The following is a 21572-nucleotide window of genomic DNA, read 5'->3' on the forward strand; positions in this document are numbered from 1 at the left end:
CAAGTCATTGCCACTTTATGGACAAAAGTTCTGAGGCCTATCTCACATATCTTCCGTGTTTTATTCTAATGGCTGAATCACAGAATAATCTTAATCTTTCTTAATTAATCTGTAGGTCTATTAAAGATGGAACATAAACCAATCATGGATTCAGAGAGTAAATGTATAGTTGAAGTTGAAAGTTTACATACACTTAAAACTAATTTTTCAACAAATTTTTAACAAACTATAGTTTTGGAAAGTCGGTTAGGACATCTACTTTGTGCATGACACAAGGAATCTTTCCAACAATTGTCTACAGATTATTTCACTTATAATTCACTGTATCAAAATTCCAGTAAGTCAGAAGATTACTTACAATAAGTTGACTGTACTTTTAAACAGCTTGGAAAATTCCAGAAAATGATGTCATGGCTTTAGAAGCTTCTGATTGGCTAACTAACATCATTTGAGTCAATTGGATGTGTACCTGTGGATGTAGTTCAAGGCCTATACCTTCAAACTCAATGCCTCTTTGCTTGACATCATGGGAAAATCATAAGAAATCAGCCAAGACCTTAGAAAACAAATTGTAGACCTCCAATCATCTGGTTCATCCTTGGGAGCAATTTCCAAACACCTGAAGGTACTATGTTCATCTGTACAAACAATAGTATGCAAGTAAAAATACCATGGGACCACGCAGCCGTCATACCACTCAAAAAGGAGATGCGTTCTGTCTCCTAGAGATTAAGGTACTTTGGTGCAAAAAGTGCAAATCAATCTCAGAACAACAGCAAAGGACCTTGTGAAGATGCTGGAGGAAACAGGTAGAAAAGTATCTGTATCCACAGTAAAAACGAGTCCTATATCGACATAACGTGAAAAGCCGTTCCGCAAGGAAGAAGAGACGGTTCCAAAACCACCATAAAAAGCCGGACTACGGTTTGCAACTACACATGGGGACAAAGATCCTACTTCTTGGAGAAATGTCCTCTGGTCTGATAAAACAAAAACAGAACTGTTTGGCCATAATGACCATCGTTATGTTTGGAGGAAAAAGGGGGAGGCTTGTAAGCCGAAGAACACCATCCCAACCGTGACTCACGTGGGTGGCAGCTTCATGTTGTGGGGGTGCTTTGCTGCTGGAGGGACTGGTACTCTTCACAAAATAGATGGCATCATGAGGCACGAAAATGATGTGGATATATTGAAGCAACATCTCAAGACATCAGTCAGGGAGTTAAAGCTTGGTCGCAAATGGATCCTTCAAATGGACAATGACCCCAAGCATACTTCCAAAGTTGTGGCAAAATGGCTTCAGGACATCAAAGTCAAGGTATTGGAGTGGCCATCACAAAACCCTGACCTCAATCCCATAGAAAATGTGTGGGCAGAACTGAAAAGAATGTGCAAGCAAGGAGGCCTACAAACCTGACTCAGTTACACCAGCTTTGTTAGGAGGAATTTGACAAAATTCACCCAACTTATTGTGGGAAGCTTGTGGAAGGCTACCCAAAACGTTTGACCCAAGTTAATCAATTTAAAGGCAATGCTACCAAATACTAATTTGGGTGTATGTAAACTTCTGACCCACAGGGAATGTGATGAAAGAAATTAAAGCTGAAAGAAATCATTCTCTCTACTATTATTCTGACATTTCACATTCTTGAAATAAAGTGGTGATCCTAACTGACCTAAAACAGCAAATTTTTACTAGGATTAAATGTCAGGAATTGTGAAAAACGGAGTTTAAATGCATTTATATCTATTTACCCATTGGTTTTTGAAGAATCCAACTTTTAAAATGACTTATAAGGTTAGCACAACTGTCTGTCTTTATCATAACCCAAAATATATGGTGCTATTACTCCATTACAATTCTGTAAATAAACAATGTATAACCACAAACCATGGTTTTGATCTGAGGGTCTGTCTGTCGACTCCATCTCCCTAGTGTGAGCTGAGCATCTGAGTCTAGTACTAAGACCCTATGGCTAAATGTGGTGCATGACAACTCTGCAGTCATTTATCTGTTTGTAATGATTACTATATTCCAGCAGAGGGCCACAGCTCAGCAATGATTAAGCGCATTGGGTAAAAACGAGTTCATATACAGAATGTAATAGTTTGTCTGCCACTGAGGGAGACATGTTTATAACAACAGCAGCAGGAAGAGAGTTAGAAACAGGGATGTCTAAGTAGACAATGGGCAGCCAGCAATAAAGTCATTCTCTTTGGTGCCTTGGTCCTCTTGGTCACATTTACACTCAGACACATACCCACACATGGCTCCTCATCTCTTACTGTCACTCTCCCTCCTCTTTCTCACCTCTTTCGCAGACTATGGCACCCACCTTTGAGAAACACAAAATGAAGAAACAGACATAGGGGCCCTGTTCACTTATAAGAGAATAGCCCTGCCTGAGACATGTACGCCAAATTGTCTTCCTTGGAACAAAACAAATGTATCTTGGTTCTAATAGTTCAAAAGGAGAATATCACAGTTTTTATCCCCTTCACTTTGTGTTTCAGGAAATGCTCCATCAGCACTATTCACCAGTAGTGTGTTCTCCTACCCTTGTATGCCCAAATATACAGTAGGTGAAAAATCATTTGAAAGTTGTTAGCTGAAGAGGTTTTTAAAGATGTTCTGCTTGTCCTTGTTTGATCCAGCATTGCACTCATAGTGTTTGTAATATTGTGTAGAGCTCTTGTTGAGTGAGAAACACTCCTGGCTGTATGAACATGTCTGCCTCCCCACTGAAGATGACATCAGGGTTCAATTCCTGACTCCAGCCTTTCTCCACCCCGTCTACTTACCCATCTCTTTCTACAACTTTCTACTAAAGTATCGACATTATGAAACAAACCAGTGTTGGAAACCTGTGTCCGTGCAATATACAATAATTTATTGAATGTGAATACTGATGTAGCCTATAGTTTGAACGTGAAGTCACTTCAAATACTGTATATCAACCACAGAGACAAGAGATTGGCTACAGATCCTACAAGGTGCATGCAACACGTTCCACTGGAATTGGTTTATTACAGAAGCAATGGTAGAATTACAAACTCAGCATGCTATAGCCACTCTGTACAACAGTTCTGAAGTCAGAAATATCATACTCTTGGAACAGTTTGAAACTTGTGTACAGTATGCGGCCCTAAACAATAACACCTATGCAGTTAAGTAAATATCTCAGTCACTGATCCAGCTCATTCTTTTTCTGTGACTTCAGCAGGATCTCAGTTTTCTCCAGCGGTGAGACAAAGATGGGATTTCTGGAGAGAGAAGGACAATTTTTTGTTTATGTACATACCAGTCAAAAGTTTGGACACACCTACTCATGCAAGGGTTTTTCTTTATTTGTACTATTTTCTACTTGAATAATAGTGGAGATATCAAAGCTATGAAATAACACATATGGACTCATGAGTAACCAAAAAAGTGTTAAACAAATCAAAATATATTTTCTATTTGAGATTCTTCAAAGTAGCCAGCCACCCTTTGCCTTGATGACAGCTTTGCACACTCTTAACATTCTCTCAACCAGCTTCACCTGGAATGCTTTTCCAAACAGTCTTGAAGGAGTTCCCACATATGCTGAGCACTTGTTGGCTTTTTTTCCCTCAATCTGTTGTCCAACTCATCCCAAACCATCTCAATTGGGTTGAGGTCAGGTGATTGTGGAGGCCAGGTAATCTGATACAGCACTCCATCACTCTCCTTCTTGGTCAAATAACACTTACATAGCCTGGAGGTGTGTTAGGTCATTGTCCTGTTGAAAAACAAATGATAGTCCCACTAAGAGCAAACCTAATGGAATGGTGTATCACTGCAGAATGCTGTGGTAGCCATGCTGATTGTGTGCCTTGAATTCTAAATAAATCACAGGCGGTGTCACCAGCGAAGCACCCCCACACCATCACACCTTCTCGTCCATGCTTCATGGTGGGAACCACACATGCAGACATCATCCGTCCGCCTACTCTGCGTCTCACAAAGACATGGCAATTGGAACCAAAAATCTAAAATTTGGACTCATCAGACCAAAGGACAGACTTCCACCGGTCTAATGACCATTGTTAGTGTTTCATCTTATTGGTGTCCTTTAGTAGTGGTTTCTTTGCAGCAATTCGACCATGAAGGCCTGATTCACACAGTCTCCTCTGAACAGTTGATGTTGAGATGTGTCTGTTACTTGAGCTCTGTGAAGCCTTTATTTGGGCTGAAATTTCTGAGTCTGGTAACTCTAATGAACTCCTCCTCTGCCAAGAGACAGTTTCATCATAGCGCTTGATGGTTTTTGCGACTGCACTTGAGGAATCTTTCAAAGTTGTTGAAATTTTACGTATTGACTGACCTTCATGTCTTAAAGTATTGATGGATTGTCGTTTCTCTTTGCTTATTTGAGCTGTTCTTGTCATAATATGGACTTGTTGTTTTACCAAATAGGGCTATCTTCTGTATGTATACCACCTGTGGTCATCAGCGAAATGGGACACACCTGGGCTCTGGTGTTTATGTATGTATCAAGGTGACATCTAAATGGTTATGAATATTACTTATTTCTTGTGTAGACTGCAATCCTACTTGAAATAAAATAATGTGAGAGAAAAAAAATCCACTTATCTACCACCGGCAACAAGACTATGATACCCAGTAGGAAACACTTCAAGTCAGCTGGCACAACACTGGAGCACTGACTGCCTGCTTAAAGCCAATTCATGCTTGATCGAAAAATGTGGTCGGAGGCTCCGTATGAAGGGTATGACACAATTCTGGAGCTTCCAGAGGCATGCTGTGGCCAAATTGAGCTCTGTAGAGCATCTCTGTGCGCCTCCCAAATTGTGTAATAATGTGGAGGGCCCCATATAGCTCCGTATTGACATGATTGTTTGGTGGAAGGTCCTGTATAAACACTAACTCACTTCTTCTACAACTTCCTTAACAACAGCTCTGCTCTGCTCAGCGAAGCTCAAGAAGTATAAATGCCCTGACTTCTGCAGAGGACGTATGGCAACTGCAGAAGTCAGATTTACCAGGCAGAGCCTTTTAATATCGACTTGTAGTGCAGCCCAATCAGCCACGCAAACAGTCTTGAGTGACAACAAAGCTGCCCAATTAGCTGATTCTCTTTTCATACGCCCACTCCTTTCAACATATCCACTCACGCATACTCCTGTTGCCATATTGAGCTGCAGCTACCCATACTCCTGTTGCCATAATGGGGTGAAGGTACCCATACTCCTGTTGCCATAATGGGGTGAAGCTACCCATACTCCTGTTGCCATAATGGGGTGAAGGTACCCATACTCCTGTTGCCATAATGGGGTGAAGCTACCCATACTCCTGTTGCCATAATGGGGTGAAGCTACCCATACTCCTGTTGCCATAATGGGGTGAAGGTACCCATACTCCTGTTGCCATAATGGGGTGAAGGTACCCATACTCCTGTTGCCATAATGGGGTGAAGCTACCCATACTCCTGTTGCCATAATGGGGTGAAGCTACCCATACTCCTGTTGCCATAATGGGGTGAAGGTACCCATACTCCTGTTGCCATATTGAGCTGCAGCTACCCATACTCCTGTTGCCATATTGAGCTGTAGCTACCCATACTCCTGTTGCCATAATGGGGTGAAGCTACCCATACTCCTGTTGCCATAATGGGGTGAAGCTACCCATACTCCTGTTGCCATAATGGGGTGAAGGTACCCATACTCCTGTTGCCATATTGAGCTGCAGCTACCCATACTCCTGTTGCCATATTGAGCTGTAGCTACCCATACTCCTGTTGCCATAATGGGGTGAAGCTACCCATACTCCTGTTGCCATATTGAGCTGTAGCTACCCATACTCCTGTCGCCATATTAGGGTGAAGCTACCCATACTCCAGTTGCCATATTAGGGTGAAGCTACCCATACTCCTGTTGCCATAATGAGCTGTAGCTACCCATACTCCTGTCGCCATATTGGGGTGAAGCTACCCATACTCCAGTTGCCATATTAGGGTGAAGCTACCCATACTCCTGTTGCCATAATGAGCTGTAGCTACCCATACTCCTGTCGCCATATTGGGGTGAAGCTACCCATACTCCTGTTGCCATAATGGGGTGAAGCAACCCATACTCCAGTTGCCATATTAGGGTGAAGCTACCCATACTCCTGTTGTCATATTAGGGTGAAGCTACCCTTACTCCTGTTGCTATATTAGGGTGAAGCTACCCATACTCCTGTTGTCATATTAGGGTGAAGCTACCCTTACTCCTGTTGCTATATTAGGGTGAAGCTACCCATACTCCTGTTGCCATATTAGGGTGAAGCTACCCTTACTCCTGTTGCCATATTAGGGTGAAGCTACCCATACTCCTGTTGCCATATTAGGGTGAAGCTACCCATACTCCTGTTGCCATATTAGGGTGAAGCTACCCTTACTCCTGTTGCTATATTAGGGTGAAGCTACCCATACTCCTGTTGCTATATTAGGGTGAAGCTACCCATACTCCTGTTGCCATATTGGGCTGCAGCTACCCATATTTGCATGGGTAGCTGCAATAAAACTCACAGGGCTGAGCTGTTTTATACTGGATTGCATGGTTTAGTCCTGCTCTATGCAACTGTAGGCCTAAACTTGTCAGCTATTGTGTTTATTGATTAATTGCAGTTAATAATTTTGGATGGAAAAAGTCTAGGTAACAAATGGGCTATAAATACACAATGTTACCATTGTTTACCCTGGCTAGAGGGACAGGGTGCATAGAAGGCTAGACTATGCAGTTGCTGTTGTTAGTAGCCTACAGTTGATCAGACTGAAAAATATTATATTTTTCATACAATAAAACATGTCAGATTGCTAATGTTTAGGTGTAGGATTCTACATTTATGGAATAGTTTTTGCTTGTGTCTGTCAGGAGTGATGTGTTATCACACTTGCTTAACAAATTCCGGAGGAAAGCAGAGAGCGCTCCTTGAGCTTTGTGCTTGTGCCTGTCTTGCACGATCTTCGATTTCCGTGAATCTGATTGGTCAAGACATGCTAAGAGCCTGCAACAGCACTTTGATGTAAGGGACAGAGAAATTGAGTTGACAAATTGGTCTAAAGAACAACCCTATGCCTGTCTTTTTAATGCATCAATATATTTTATAAAACTAAATCAAACTGATCGAAAAGTGCTGTTGCAAATCCCTTGCAAAAAAAGATTGCAGTTTTGAAACTGCAGTAAAAGTGCAGTAACTTAATTCAACTGTGGTATTTTGGACGCAGTATTTGCAGAATAACTGCAGTTATACTGCACTCTGACTGTAAGGGATGCCGCCTCGTACCATCTTTTCCTGGTGGCCCTGGTAGACAGTGGTGTAAAGTAACTAAGTACAAATACTTTGAAGTACGAACGTTGTACATACTATTTATATTTTTTGACTACTTTTACTTTTACTCCCCTATTTCCATAGAAAGTATGTACTTTTTACTCCCATACATTTTCCCTGACACCTAAAAGTACTCGTTACATTTTGAATGCCTGGACAAGAAAATGGTCCAATTCAAGCACTTATCATGAGAGCATGTGGTCATCCAGTTTCAACTGTTCACCCGACGTGTTACCTGTCCCAGACCTGCTGTTTTCTACTATTTAGAAACAGCAGGAGCGGTAGAGATACTCTGAATGATCGGCTATGAAAAGCCAACTGACATTTACTCCTGAGGTGCTGACCTGAGGTGCTGACCTACAACCACTGTGGTTATTATTTTTTGACCCTGCTGGTCATCTATGAACATTTGAATATCTTGGCCATGTTCTGTTATAATCTCCACCCGGCACAGCCAGAAGAGGACTGGCCACCCCTCATAGCCTGGTTCCTCTCTAGGTTTCTTCCTAGGTTTTGGCCTTTCTAGGCCTTTTCCTAGCCACCGTGCTTCTACTCCTGCATTGCTTGCTGTTTGGGGTTTTAGGCTGGGTTTCTGTACCGCACTTTGTGACATCAGTTGATTTAAGAAGGGCTTTATAAATACATTTGATTGATTGATTGATTGATCCCTGCTGCCGCTGATCTGGCAGACTTACTAAACACAAATGCTTTGTTTGTAATTGATGTATGAGAATTATTGGTCCCCTGGCTATCCGTAAATAAATCAAAAACCAGAAAATTGTGCCATCTGTTTTGCTTAATATAAGGAATTTGAAATTATTTATTGAAATTACATTTACTTTGGATACTTAAGTATATTTAAAAACAAACACTTTTAGACTTTTACTCAAGTAGTATTTTACTGGGTGAATATCACTTTTACTTGAGTCATTTTCTGTTAAGATATCTTTGCTTTTACTCAAGTATGACCATTTGGTACTTTTTCCACTACTGCTGGTATATACTGTAACAGCGGGTTACAAATTACACTGACAATCTTGGTGAAGTCGGCTGGGTTACCTTTTTTTTGTTTGTTCAATATCCTCAATGGTCTCTGGCAGCCTTGCATTGTGGGTTTCTGGGAGAAGGAAGGCCACCAGACCAGAAAGAATGGACACACAACAGATGATGACTTCAGGGAGGGGCTTCCACACGTCCTCCAATAGAATGATGAGGGGTGCTATGGACACGCCCAACCGAGCCATGAAGTTATTGTAACCCAACCCATTTTGTCTGTTAGGGGGAAAATGTTGATAGTGAGACTCAGAAAACTCCTGCTGAGACTGAAGCTGTCCTAATATGGACACCGTACATTGCATTCCACAGGTCTCCCTTGAAAAATAGGTATTTTGACCTCAATGGGACAACATGGTAAAATAAAGGTAACATTTATTTTATTTTTGTTATTAATTTTTGTTATGCGGCCTGAGCAAATCTCACAGCTCCCCTGACGCACTGTCTTTGCTGATAAATACTTTGTTGAGGGAAAATGTACTTGATACGATTGTGATGTGTTGTTGTCTCACCTAGCTATCTTAAGATGAATGCACTAATTGTCAGTCGCTCTAGCTAAGAGCGTCTGCTAAATTACTAAAATGTCAATATAAAATGTTAAATAAAGCATGCTTCAGTTTGAGGAAATGAACTCTAATAGAGTTTCACTGTGAAAATGCACCGGTAAATCTGACCTTACGACCGTAGGGTAGAGTTCAGCCGTATACAAGATGACAGTGGTGAAGGAGGCCTCTGATAGGCCTTTCCCAAGCACAGCGACGATGGTGCGAACATGCCACTGACCTGAACAGAGGAACAAAACAACAGATCCTGAGGATAAGACTGTCATCTCTCAAACACTGACAAAAAAAAGGCAAAATAATAAACATTCCTTTACTGTCCAATTTACTCCACATAATCATCTAGGAATTCATTTTGGGTTGCACTTTATTGTAAACGTTCATAAGCATTTATAAACCTTTTATACAATATTAATACATATATATTTCTTTATTCATATAATTTATTTGCATATAGGCATTATAAGCATTATAATTCATAATTAATTTACAACCTTTATGATCATTTATAAAGCAATAATAATGGCTTATTTATGTAGTCACCTTTGGGCACAAAGATGTTGATGGCGATGCAGGTTCCCGTTAGCAGAAGAGTGCCTGCCTGGCAGTGTTTCCGACCAATGGTATCGAGACAGAAGTAGACGACCATCTTGGCGGGCACCTCGATGGCAGAGTAGATAAAGTGGGTGAGGTAGACATTCAGGCCAAACCCTGTAATGTTTAAACTGATCCCATAGTATGTTGAGGCCACGCCATACCTGTGAGGAGAGAACACAATGAGATCTACGTTGTGTTTGTCATAAGTTGCACGTCTGTCACTCGGTCGCATCATGCCATTGTTATGGACGTTCTCAAGCCGCCCTCTATAGCAGTGCCCTAAAGTCATGATAAGCCCAGTCATTCTGGGAGGCTAAATTACACTATCGTGACTGTAAATATGATGACATTGCCAAAGTAGTCAATGAGGTATACATTATGTTTGACTTGATAAAGATACAAGATAACTCACAGACACATAAGGACACTTTCTACAGAAACAGATTCATCAAGAGCTCTATCCAATCAGATCTGCTTTCGCCGACATCCGCATTGCAGGGGTGTCAAAGGTGGAACTGAGTTAGACCTGTCAAATCCACAAGTGGTTTCCGGCATTATACCTAAAGCGGACATTGCCATTGGCTGCCTTAACAGAAATCCCATGCAGCCTTGTTTACAAGTTCAAACACTGGAATGTGAGATGTAATTTACACTTCAATTAGGATGATAAAAATCTTCATTACTTAGTGTTATGATTTTTCCATATAGCCTACACTTTCTCGTTCTAATCTTCTAACAAGAGTGGGGCGGTTGTGGCTTCGTGATAATCATTGCACGGGCAGCTACTCACGATTTTACATCTCCAAAGCAGTTCCACCTCTGACTCTGCCAAAACATCAGCTATGCAGGTGCGTGCTATCACTGGTTAATGATTGATCTAATTGAATCTAGGCCTAAAACTAGTACTGTATTAAGAAGCACTTTCAATGGAGATTCTTCATTGGTTTGTGTACTGTAAGACCATACAAACGGCGTGGCCGCCAAACCCCAGCGCGCACGACCCACGTGGAGTTCCAGGTCTCCGGTAGCCTCTGGAACTGCCGATCTGCAGCCAACAAGGCAGAGTTCATCTCAGCCTATGCCTCCCTCCAGTCCCTCGACTTCTTGGCACTGACAGAAACATGGATCACCAAGACCAGCTCTCTCTTCGTCCGCCCACGTGTTCTCGCACACCCCGAGAGCTTCTGGTCAGCCCTCAAACCCATCTGTCTATCGCCTCCTTTGAATTTCATGCTGTCACAGTTACCAGCCCTTTCAAGCTTAACATCCTTATCATTTATCGCCCTCCAGGTCCCCAAACCTGTCATCAATGAGCTTGATGCCTTGATAAGCTCCTTTCCTGAGGACGGCTCACCTCTCACAGTTCTGGGCGACTTTAACCTCCCCACGTCTACCTTTGACTCATTCCTCTCTGCCTCCTTCTTTCCACTCCTCTCCTCTTTTGACCTCACAGCCCCCCCTAAACCAGGCAATCTATCATCTTTACTAGATGCTGTTCTTCCAAACCTCATTGTTCCAAGTCTCCGACCACTACCTTGCTCCTCTCAAACCAGCCCCTACTCTGGTATACATTACTGCAAATCTCTTCCCTCTGCTCAAACCTTCTCCAACCTATCTCCTGATTCTGCCTCCTCAAATCCTTTGAGTCCCCTATCTTCCAGGCCGGCTCGGTCCTCCTCCCGCTCCGTGGCTTGACGACTCAATGCGAGCTCACAGAACAGGGCTCCGGAACCGAGCAAATGGAGGAAAACTCTCCCTGCGGACCTGGCATCCTTTCATACATTTTCCTCCTCTGTCTCTGCTGCTAAACCAGTTCATACAGCCTGCCAAACCAGTCTTTGCCACATTCTCCTCCCTCCTGAATCCTCCTCCCCCTTCCCTCCTCCTCTCTGCAGATGACCCAACCATTTTGAAAAGAAGATCGACGACATCCGATCCTCGTTTGCTAAGTCAAACAACAGTTCTGCTCACACTGCCCCAAACCAGTCTTGTGACATTAACCTGCAAACCAGTTCATACAGCCCCAAACCAGTCCCCCTTCTGAAAAAACCTACAGTCCCTCCGATGTCAACAACTACAGACCAGTATCCCTTCTTTCTTTTCTCTCCAAAACTCTTGAACGTGCCGTCCTTGGTCAGCTCTCCCGCTATCTCTCTCAGAATGACCTTCTTGATCCAAATCAGTCAGGTTTCAAGACTAGTCATTCAACTGAGACTGCTCTTCTCTGTATCACGGAGGCGCTCCGCACCGCTAAAGCTAACTCTCTCCTCTGCTCTCATCCTTCTAGACCTATCGGCTGCCTTCGATACTGTGAACCATCAGATCCTCCTCTCCACCCTCTCCGAGTTATGCATCTCCGGCGCGGCCCACGCTTGGATTGCGTCCTACCTGACAGGTCGCTCCTACCAGGTGGCGTGGCGAGAATCTGTCTCCTCACCACGCGCTCTCACCACTGGTGTCCCCCAGGGCTCTGTTCTAGGCCCTCTCCTATTCTGCTATGCAGACGACACACAATTAATCTTCTCCTTTCCCCCTTCTGATGACCAGGTGCGAATCGCATCTCTGCATGTCTGGCAGACATATCAGTGTGGATGACGGATCACCACCTCAAGCTGAACTTCGGCAAGACGGAGCTGCTCTTCCTCCCGGGAAGGACTGCCCGTTCCATGATCTCGCCATACTCAACTCCATTGTGTCACTATCCTGCCAAACTGTTATTAGAGGTTCATGCAGAAATCACACAGGACTCCTAATCCAGGCACTATCTCCCGTCTGGATTACTGCCTGTTATTAAACCCCTACAACTCATCCAGAGCCAGTGTTCAAATACTCACCCCGCTCCTCCGCCTCTCCACTGGCTTCCAGTTGAAGCTCTCATCCGCACTACAAGACCATGGTGCTATTAGAGCACAGAAATACTCACCAAATAAGGGCACTAAGCCTGTTATTAGAGCTCAGAAAACTACAAACTCCCTCACCAAACTATCACCACCTTCCGGAGACCTGTTTTACCTAGAGGATAAAGTAATCCTTCTCATCCCCCTTAAAATATTTAGATGCACTATTGTAAAGTGGTTGTTCCACTGGATGTCATAAGGTGAATGCACTATTCCTGTTATTAAATGAGTAATTAGAGTCATAAATACTCACCACACTATTCCTGTTATTAGAGTCATAAATACTCACCACACTATGCCTGTTAGTAGAGCCAGAAATACTCACCACACTATTCCTGTTATTAGAGTCATAAATACTCACCACACTATGCCTGTTAGTAGAGCCAGATATACTCACCACACTATGCCTGTTAGTAAAGCCAGTCTTCTCATCTTTGGGGTCCTCACCAGGTCCAGGTAGGAGTAGGTCTTGTTATGGTTGTCCGTGCCAACCACATCAGACAGGTGCTAAGCAGCATGGGAGAGAGGCTAAGTTAGTTTATTTTTAATTATTTGACCAGGTAAGTTGACTGAGAAAACATTCTCATTTAGAGCATGGGGAATAGTTACAGGGGAGATGAATGAGCCAATTGTAAACTGGGGATGATTAGGTGACGGTATGAGGGGCAGATTGGGAATTTATCCAGGACACCGGGGTTAACACCCCTACTCTTATGATAAGTGCAGTGGGATTTTTAGTGACCACACAGAGAGTCAGGACACCCATTTAACATCCCATCCAAAATACAGCACCCTACACAGGGCAATGGTAGTTATTTCTTAGACCAGAGGAAAGGGTGCCTCCTACTGGCCCTCCAACAGCATCTAGTCATCCAGGGACCAACCCTGCTTAGCTTCAGAAGCATGGCAGCAGTGGGATGCAGGGTGGTATGCTGCTGGCTTGGGATAGTTAGTTCCAGTGTGTTACATTTATGGTTAGTGTATCCTTCACATACAGTACCAGTCAAAAGTTTGGACACACCTACTCATTCCAGGGTTTTTCTTTATTTGTACTATTTTCGACATTGTAGAATAATAGTGAAGACATCAAAACTATGAAATAACACATATGGAATCATGTAGTAAATAAATAAGTGTTAAACAAATCAAAATATATTTTCTATTTGAGATTCTGCAAAGTAGCCACCCTTTGCCTTGATGACAGCTTTGCACACTCTTGGCATTCTCTCAACCAGCTTCACCTGGAATGCTTGTCCAACTGTATTGAAGGAGTTCCCACATATTCTAAGCACTTGTTGGCTGTTTTTCCTTCACTCTGTGGTCCATCTCATCCCAAACCATCTCAATTGGGTTGAGGTTGGGTGATTGTGGAGGTCAGGTCATCTGATGCAGCAGTCCATCACACTCCTTCTTGGTGAAATAGCCCTTACACAGCCTGGAGGTGTGTCGAGTCATTGTCCTGTTGAAAAATAAATGATAGTCCCACTAAGCACAAAGCAGATGGGATGGTGTATTGCTGCAGAGTACTGTGGTAGCCATGCTGGTTGTGTGCCTTGAATTCTAAATCAATTACAAAGAGTGTCACCAGCAAAGCACCCCCTCACCTTCACACCTCCTCCTCCATGCTTCACGATGGGAACCACACATACGGAGATCATCCATTCACCTACTCTGCATCTCACAAAGACACATCTATTGGAACCAAAAATCTCAAATTTGGAGTCATCAGACCAAAGGACAGATTTCCACTGGTCTAATGTCCATGTTTATGTTTCTTGGCCCAAACAAATCTCTTCTTCCCATTGATGTCCTTTAGTAGTGGTTTCTTTGCAGCAATTCGACCATGAAGGCCTGATTCACGCAGTCTCCTCTGAACAGTTGATGTTGAGATGTGTCTGCTCCTTGAACCATGTGAAACATTTATTTGGGCTGCAATTTCTGAGGCTGGTAACTCTAATGAACTTAACCTCTGCAGCAGAGGTAACTCTGGGTCTTCCTTTCCTGTGGAGGTCCTCATGAGAGCCAGTTTCATCATAGCGCTTGATGGTTTTTGCGACTGCACTTGAAGAAACTTTCAACGTTCTTGAAATTTTACAGATTGACTGACCAATGATGGACTGTCGTTTCTCTTTGCTTATTTGTGTAGTTCTTGCCATAATATGGACTTTGTCTTTTACTAAATAAGGCTATCTTCTGAATACCACCCCTACCTTGTCACAACATAACTGATTGGCTCAAACGCATTAAGAAGGAAAGAAATTCCACAAATTAACTTTAACAAGGCACATCTGTTAATTGAAATGCATTCTAGGTGACTACCTCATGAAGCTGGTTGAGAGAATGCCAATAGTGTGTCATCAAGGCAAAGGGTGACTACTTGAAGAATCTCAAATATAAAATATCAAATGCATTTTGATTTGTTTAACACTTTTTTGGTTACTACATGATTCCATATGTGTTATTTCATAGTTTTGATGTCTTCACTATTATTCGTCAATGTAGAAAATAGTAAAAAATAAAGTAAAGCCCTTGAATTAGGAGGTGTGTCCAAACTGTATATTTGTGCTTCAAACCTATGCTCCTTCTAACACCTCATAACTGTAATAAAGCTGTATAAATGATCGCATGCCATGTGCATTTTTGAATAAGAGTAAATATTAGCAGTAAATACTAGCAACTGAAAATTGTTGTATTTACCTCAAGTTTGATTTTGGACGTGAAGTCCTTTCTGTTGTTAAAACGAGCACATTTCTCCAGGTAAAGATGGGCTCTTTCCACTTTGCCATTGGCTATGAGCCACCTGGCAGACTCAGGGAGCCACCTGCAGTGATGATGAACCATTACAATGGGTCAAAGCACAATAATAACCATTTCCCTGCATAATGTAGTGAATTTGGAGTGTAGCCTCAAATCCGGACTCGAACTTGGGTTCCTGTGACTCGCAGTCCAACACTTCAACTGTTATGCCAAGAAGTGGGCCGACCCTCTTGAAGAGGTCACTAAGGACCTTGTCCTAAGGTCACTACAACACTGTAGTGAACTATATTTAAGCAATAAGGGCAGAGGGTGTGCGGTATAGAGAGTGCCTGAATACATCCCTTAGCCGTGATAAATTGACCATACAACACAAACCACAGAGGTGCTTTATTGCTATTATAAACTGGCTTCAAATGTAACTAGAACAGTAAAATAGCCGTGGTATGCGGCCTCATATACCATGTCTTTCAGCCAATCAGCATTCAGGGCTCGAACCACCCAGTTTATATTATACAGTAGTATACTGAATGTGATGCAAAATTTGGAATGTGTATTATTCAGGTGAGTTCTTCTACACCATGGTGGTGGGTGGGGCTGGTTACACATGTATATGCATCTTCATCTGCATCTTGTATCATGATGTATCAAAAACATGTCAAATCCAGATGTCCATTGATGTGTTTAGGATATGGTCCGGATATCACTCAGTGTATTCTTACCACCAAGTGATGATAGCCAAGCCCAGGGGTGCAGAGACAGCTATCATTAGCATCCGCCAATCATTCACTTGATACGCAATGCCCGCTAGCATCATGTTGCCAAAGGACCAGGCCATGCTGCCCGTTATACCTATTAAAGCCCGGTGCTTAATGTCCACCCACTCCACACCTTGAAAGAATGTAAATAGAGTTAAAAAATGTTTTAACAATATTGTTGGGTTTCACTTGACATAAAGTTTATCTTATACCCCTGTAACAACACTATTAAATACACTGTGTTAACATGTTGTTAGGTAATACTTTCCTAACTGCATTTAATTAAATTGCTTAGCAATGGAGTCAAACATTTTGTTCATATGAAATCTATAGAGCTTAGCTTACTGAGAACGGTCGAGATGATGCTGATGCCTGTAAGTCCAAAGCCAGTAAAGAATCTCATCACTCCGAACATGGTATAGGAGTTAGAGAATGCACTGGCAAATCCAAATACCATAGATATGGTATAGGACACCAATAGCATAGGCTTCCTCCCAAACCTGGAAAAGAGCATTCAAGAAACATAGCCACAAATAAATCATTCAATGTAAAGAAAGAATGTAGATATCAGGTATTGGGGTAAAATGACCTACTTGTCAGTGAGGGTACCAAAGGCTATAGCTCCAATCATCACGCCAACAAAGAAAATGGTGGCTGTGGCTTTATTCATGCCTTTTCTGTCACAGACAAGGTCCCACTTTATAGAAAGAGGAGCAATGATAGTGACAAGAGAGCATGCATTCACAATTCCTATTATATGTACCAGTTGAAGTAGGATAATAATAATAATAATGATAATAGTATGTTACTTAAAGTGGGGACAATATCTAACCAGTGAAATTATGATTGAATAAATGGGCACAGAATTACATGTAATGTGGCTATAACAACAAACCAGGGAATTTGAAAATAATTGGCTAACTCTGAGGGGTCTCATTTAAAACATTTTTCTCTCTTAATTGTCTTACAGAGTTTTGAATTTGGTTCTGTATTGTGTTCATGGTTCAAGACACTGTATAATTTGCTCAAAGCCTTGGTTAATACAAAATGACATTAATCTGCCGGTCGTAGGTCGGGGGGCCAGAACATCATTATAATCATTAATGTACTGCAACAACAACAATTAAGATCAAGCGGGCAAGACGTCTACATTTCATTTGACAATATCATAATCGTTTCATACCTTGATTATATTGAGACAGGATCGATCACACACTGTTTGTCTCTTTATTTAATCATGGGGATACTTGGGAATGGAAATGCCAACGTAAAATCATTTTCAACTGAATTACGTTTTTCTTTTTTTCTTAAGAAAACTTTTGGGGTCAAATAAAATCGCTTGCAGGATGAATTTGGTCAATGGGCCTCCTGTTGCCTTTCTCTGCTATATTCCTTTTATCTTGTCAACCTTTGTAATTTGCTTTGGACTTTGAACCATTAGCATCATCTATCCACCACTCAACTGATATCATTGGAAGTATTTTACCTCTGTTGCCATAGTAGATTTGAAGGTGCTGTTGTCATATACCCATCCATTCTGACAGGGGACTGTAACTAGATCACTGTCATTGGAGTTGGACAGGATATGGAACTGGGGCTCTGGGAACATCTTACAGGAGCTTGGAGTCCCATCTTCCTGTACTGGAACGCTGACAGTCAGTCTCTGCTCCTGGGTCAGATTCCCAAAGAGGCTGCCATCATCCAGAGCGCTGAGGTCACAGTGGTGAGAGGGCACGGCTGCTATGAAGTTGTTCAGCAGGAAGTGACATGGTAGTATCACTCGAGGGATACAGAGCAGAGTGACGATCAGCACCTGAAACCATCCACAGCCATCGATCTCCTCTAGAATGTTGTCAAACTTCATCCTCAAGCTTGGGCAAGAGGGTGATCCTTTGCAATACAGCTAAAAGTGGAAGACAATCAATTTAATTTAAGCCATGCAGAAAATTGACACATACCTTACTCTGTTGTTTGTATGCAGTCTGAAATGAGGAAAATGTGAGTGCGCTAATGTGGAGGTAGGATCTTAAATTGGTCACACTGATCCAGGAGAACTTTCCTTGTTGTGTATGTGAGGTTTCAAAATTAAAAAGGCATCTGAAGTAATTTCCACAAAAAAATGTAGGGGGGGGGGGGGTGTAGAGCAAAACGGAGAACACCATCATAAAAGTGAGGTCATATTAGTTTGTAGCCCAAACGGTTCGCACACTACAGACAGAAGTTGGCACATCAGCTTTACCGACTTCAGATGAGTTCCGTGGGCTTATGGGGGGTTTTACCGTTCGGACGTGAGAAGACCGATTTTCGGGATTTCTCAGTCTGACAAACATTGCTGTAGCTCGGCCTCCTTCCATGCAGATGCGAAAGGCTGACAAATGTGGATGCGATGGATTGAGATGTAGTCCATGCAAAAAATATATATATTTAGCTTAAACTGACAGATTTTGATGGAGGTTTATTTTATTATGTTACTTAGATTGACACACACGCACTCTTAAGGATTTAATTAGAATCCACATAATAATTCACATTTCCTGTTGCTGCAGGATTATTTTCCTGCTGTAGCAAACTGGCTCAAATTAAGATTCTACATCTGTATTAATCCATGGAACTTGAGAGGATTGAATCATTTAGGACTTACTTCGTAGAGGTCTTGCGTCCAGAGAGGGTGGACGAGAGACTCTCCTGGCCAGTACTTCCCTCTAGCAGTGGAACCACAGACAACTCTCCCCACAGGATGAAGTCTTGAGTTCTAAGAGCTAGCCTGCCTTCTGATGTCCTCTCTACTGGAAACACGTCCTTCTCAGGTGGAAACACCTCCACTGGCTTTCCAACAGAAGTATAAGTAGATAGGTCTCTAAGTCACCTTCGATAAGCTTTGAGGAAATATGTTCCCAGACCCCAGATAACCAAAATGGGAAACAAAGTTTATGCCACTTCCAGACTCAATCACACTCCCCCTCTCTCCCCACCTCCTGAACCCCTGCGCTGGGAGCAGAGTTCAGAAACTAGACTGTTGTGTTAGCTGACAGCTGGACCAGTGTGAGGCAAGCACATTGGCCAAGAGCTGAGCTGTTCTGATTGGAGAGGTGTGACAAACATTTTATAATTTGTTTATATTATATTTTTTGTCACAACATATTGGTACGTTGATACACTGCTGACATTGTGCATAAGTCAATATGGTTCATTGTCCACACACACACAATGTTTTTCTTTTGAGTGTTTTCACATTCTTGTAATAAATATGCTGTGATACAGAAAAAAGTAGGTACTGACACTAAAGTCTCCTTTACACCTTGTGCTAACATGTGAGTTTCGTGATCTGATCAACATGATCCAATCACGATCTGATAAAGGTTTGTCACATATTCACATTGTATTAAAATGTCTTTCTTATGTGTCCACCGTGTTGGCATTGTTACCAGACTATCTGTTGCCTCTTTGCATGCAAATGAATTAGGACTGACTCAACTTAGATGGCTTAGATGCAGACTTCAAAATTCTAAACTCAAATCATTGCCACAAAACTTACAGAATGTTCAAACTGAAAAATGTTGAGAGCTTAAAAACCCATCATATGGCTTATGATCATATAGTGCTTACTATAGCGTACTATACTAGCCCACTATAACCCACTATAATAACTCCAAGACTAGAAACCACCCCAAAATAGGTCACAATACTAATACAAAGCCTATGAAAATCCTATTACTACCATTACTACTTCTACCATTACTACTGCCGTTAACACCACTAATACCACAACTAATACTATTTCACAACCATACATACTCCAAGACTAGCAAGCACACCACATTTACTTCAGTTAATGTCCTTTTCTAGTTGACAGATATTCTTTCAAAATAATAAGACAATTACTGATGCCATATGTCAATGATTTTAGAGGCCGGTACTAGGATGATTTAAAGGGTGTGAACATGCAGATATATATAGATGTACTGTATATCCTCAATTGAAATAATTAAGTATACACTGAGTTTACAAAACATTAAGAACACCTTCCTAATATTTAGTTGCAATATTGACTTGCATTGAGTTCGTCGGGTCATGGACTCTACAAGGTGTTGAAAGCGTTCCATAGGGATACTGGTCCACGTTGACTCCAGTGCTTCCCACAGTTGTGTCAAGTTGGCTAGATGTCCTTTGGGTTGTGGACCATTCTTGATACACACAAGGAACTGTGAGCGTGAAAAACCCAGCAGTGTTGTCGTTCTTGACACAAACTGGTGCGATTGGCACTTACTACCATACCCAGTTCAAAGGCACTTAAATCTTTTGTCTTGCCCCTTCACCGTCTGAATGGCACACATACACAATCCATGTCTCTTGTCCCAAGGCTTAAAAATCCTTCTTTAACTTGTCTCCCCTGCTTCATCTTCACTGATTGAAGTTTATTTAACAAGTGACATCGATAAGGGATCATCGTTTCACTCTGTGTATATTCAATTTATACAAATATATTAACACACAAATATGAATCTGTAGTACGCATCAGATAAAAGTATGTTTGATCTCAAGCACTGTGTGTACGTAAACTCTGCTCTTCTCAGGAAGCTATGGGCCAATTTATCAAGGCTGTTTTCGTTTCCATTGAATATGTTTGACAATAAAAAAAATGGAATGTACGTCAAGACCTACAGACACTGAAGTAATCGTCTACCTGAACTGAGGTTTCCTTATTGACCAATGAGAATGGATGTGGTTCTGTGCTAAACAATGAGAATGTAGAGCACATGTTAATGTACGTTGAAATAATACAGTATAAGAGATGTAGAACTCTTGGTATGGTGTTCATTTGACTCCTTCAGTTGGTGCATCATTAAAGAGGTTGAACCTGGAAGAACTGTCCGAGATTCCTTGAGTTGTATCCTCACTCCTTTACAAGTCTCATTATTTGGTCAACAGTAGTTTACTGTTTGCTTTATTCAGTGAATTTCGCTTGACATGCTCATGGACTATGGGATTGGATCAATGCTGCTTATGTTCCACAGCCAAGGACACACACAAATTACATGTTTGTCTTCAAAAGAGAACTTGTCTTTAGAAGAGTAAAAGGGTCCTGTATTCTTGAGTTCTAAATGAAACAGCTCTCCTGTACTTCAAATAAAATGTTTGGATGGATGTGTGCGTTACTTTAGAACTAGCTATTTTATTAATCATCTGAAGCATTGCCAAGGATTGGATTTATTGCTTGGACAGCAGTTCCAAAATAGATAAAAAAGAAGTTGATGGCCACTTGCACACCATGGTTACATCCCTAAGCTCTTCATTAGTACCTCTTAGGGCAGGGGGCCCAAACTACATTCAGCAGCTGGCCGAATTGTTTTCACAACATAATTATAAATCATTTGTAGACTGCAAATGTACTGCAAGTAGCACAAACATAATTAGTATTTCACAAAAACATAATAATTTCAAACTTTTATTACATTTGGATAAGATCACACATGTTTCTCAGATTTTTTAAATTAAAATCACCTTGAGCAGATTTCCTGGCGTTTTACATTCTCCTTTGTCCAACAACAATAACAACAACAAATAATAATAATCATGTTTCCTTAGAACAGAGCTGAAG

The 21572-nt window shown here is 41.7% G+C and overlaps 1 protein-coding gene across 1 annotated transcript; it reads right to left on the reverse strand.

Annotated features, from left to right (window-relative positions):
• Nucleotides 1-2868: 2868 nt before the first annotated feature.
• Nucleotides 2869-18997, reverse strand: LOC124041143 (solute carrier family 22 member 7-like). The gene is made up of 11 exons (XM_046358366.1): nucleotides 18615-18997; nucleotides 17460-17876; nucleotides 16567-16670; nucleotides 16319-16473; nucleotides 15938-16106; nucleotides 15159-15282; nucleotides 12859-12968; nucleotides 9511-9725; nucleotides 9082-9190; nucleotides 8414-8626; nucleotides 2869-3264 (listed from the first exon to the last, which is right to left on the reverse strand). Exons 2-11 carry the CDS (start codon nucleotides 17835-17837, stop codon nucleotides 3186-3188), a joined length of 1656 nt encoding a protein of 551 aa, XP_046214322.1. The 5' UTR covers nucleotides 17838-17876; nucleotides 18615-18997; the 3' UTR covers nucleotides 2869-3185.
• Nucleotides 18998-21572: the final 2575 nt, after the last annotated feature.

The sequence above is a fragment of the Oncorhynchus gorbuscha genome, linkage group LG08 (assembly GCF_021184085.1).
Source record: "Oncorhynchus gorbuscha isolate QuinsamMale2020 ecotype Even-year linkage group LG08, OgorEven_v1.0, whole genome shotgun sequence".
Taxonomy (NCBI): domain Eukaryota; kingdom Metazoa; phylum Chordata; class Actinopteri; order Salmoniformes; family Salmonidae; genus Oncorhynchus; species Oncorhynchus gorbuscha.

What these genes read in the sequence shown, in the direction of transcription:
- LOC124041143 (XM_046358366.1), bottom strand. Translation starts at nt 17,837, where the DNA reads ATGAAGTTTGACAACATTCTAGAGGAGATCGATGGCTGTGGATGGTTT. An exon ending in CGTCCAAAATCAAACTTGAG is followed by an intron (nt 12,969 to 15,158) that starts GTAAATACAACA and finishes CATGCTGCTTAG; the next exon opens with CACCTGTCTGATGTGGTTGG. An exon ending in CTCTACCCTACGGTCGTAAG is followed by an intron (nt 8,627 to 9,081) that starts GTCAGATTTACC and finishes TCCCCCTAACAG; the next exon opens with ACAAAATGGGTTGGGTTACA.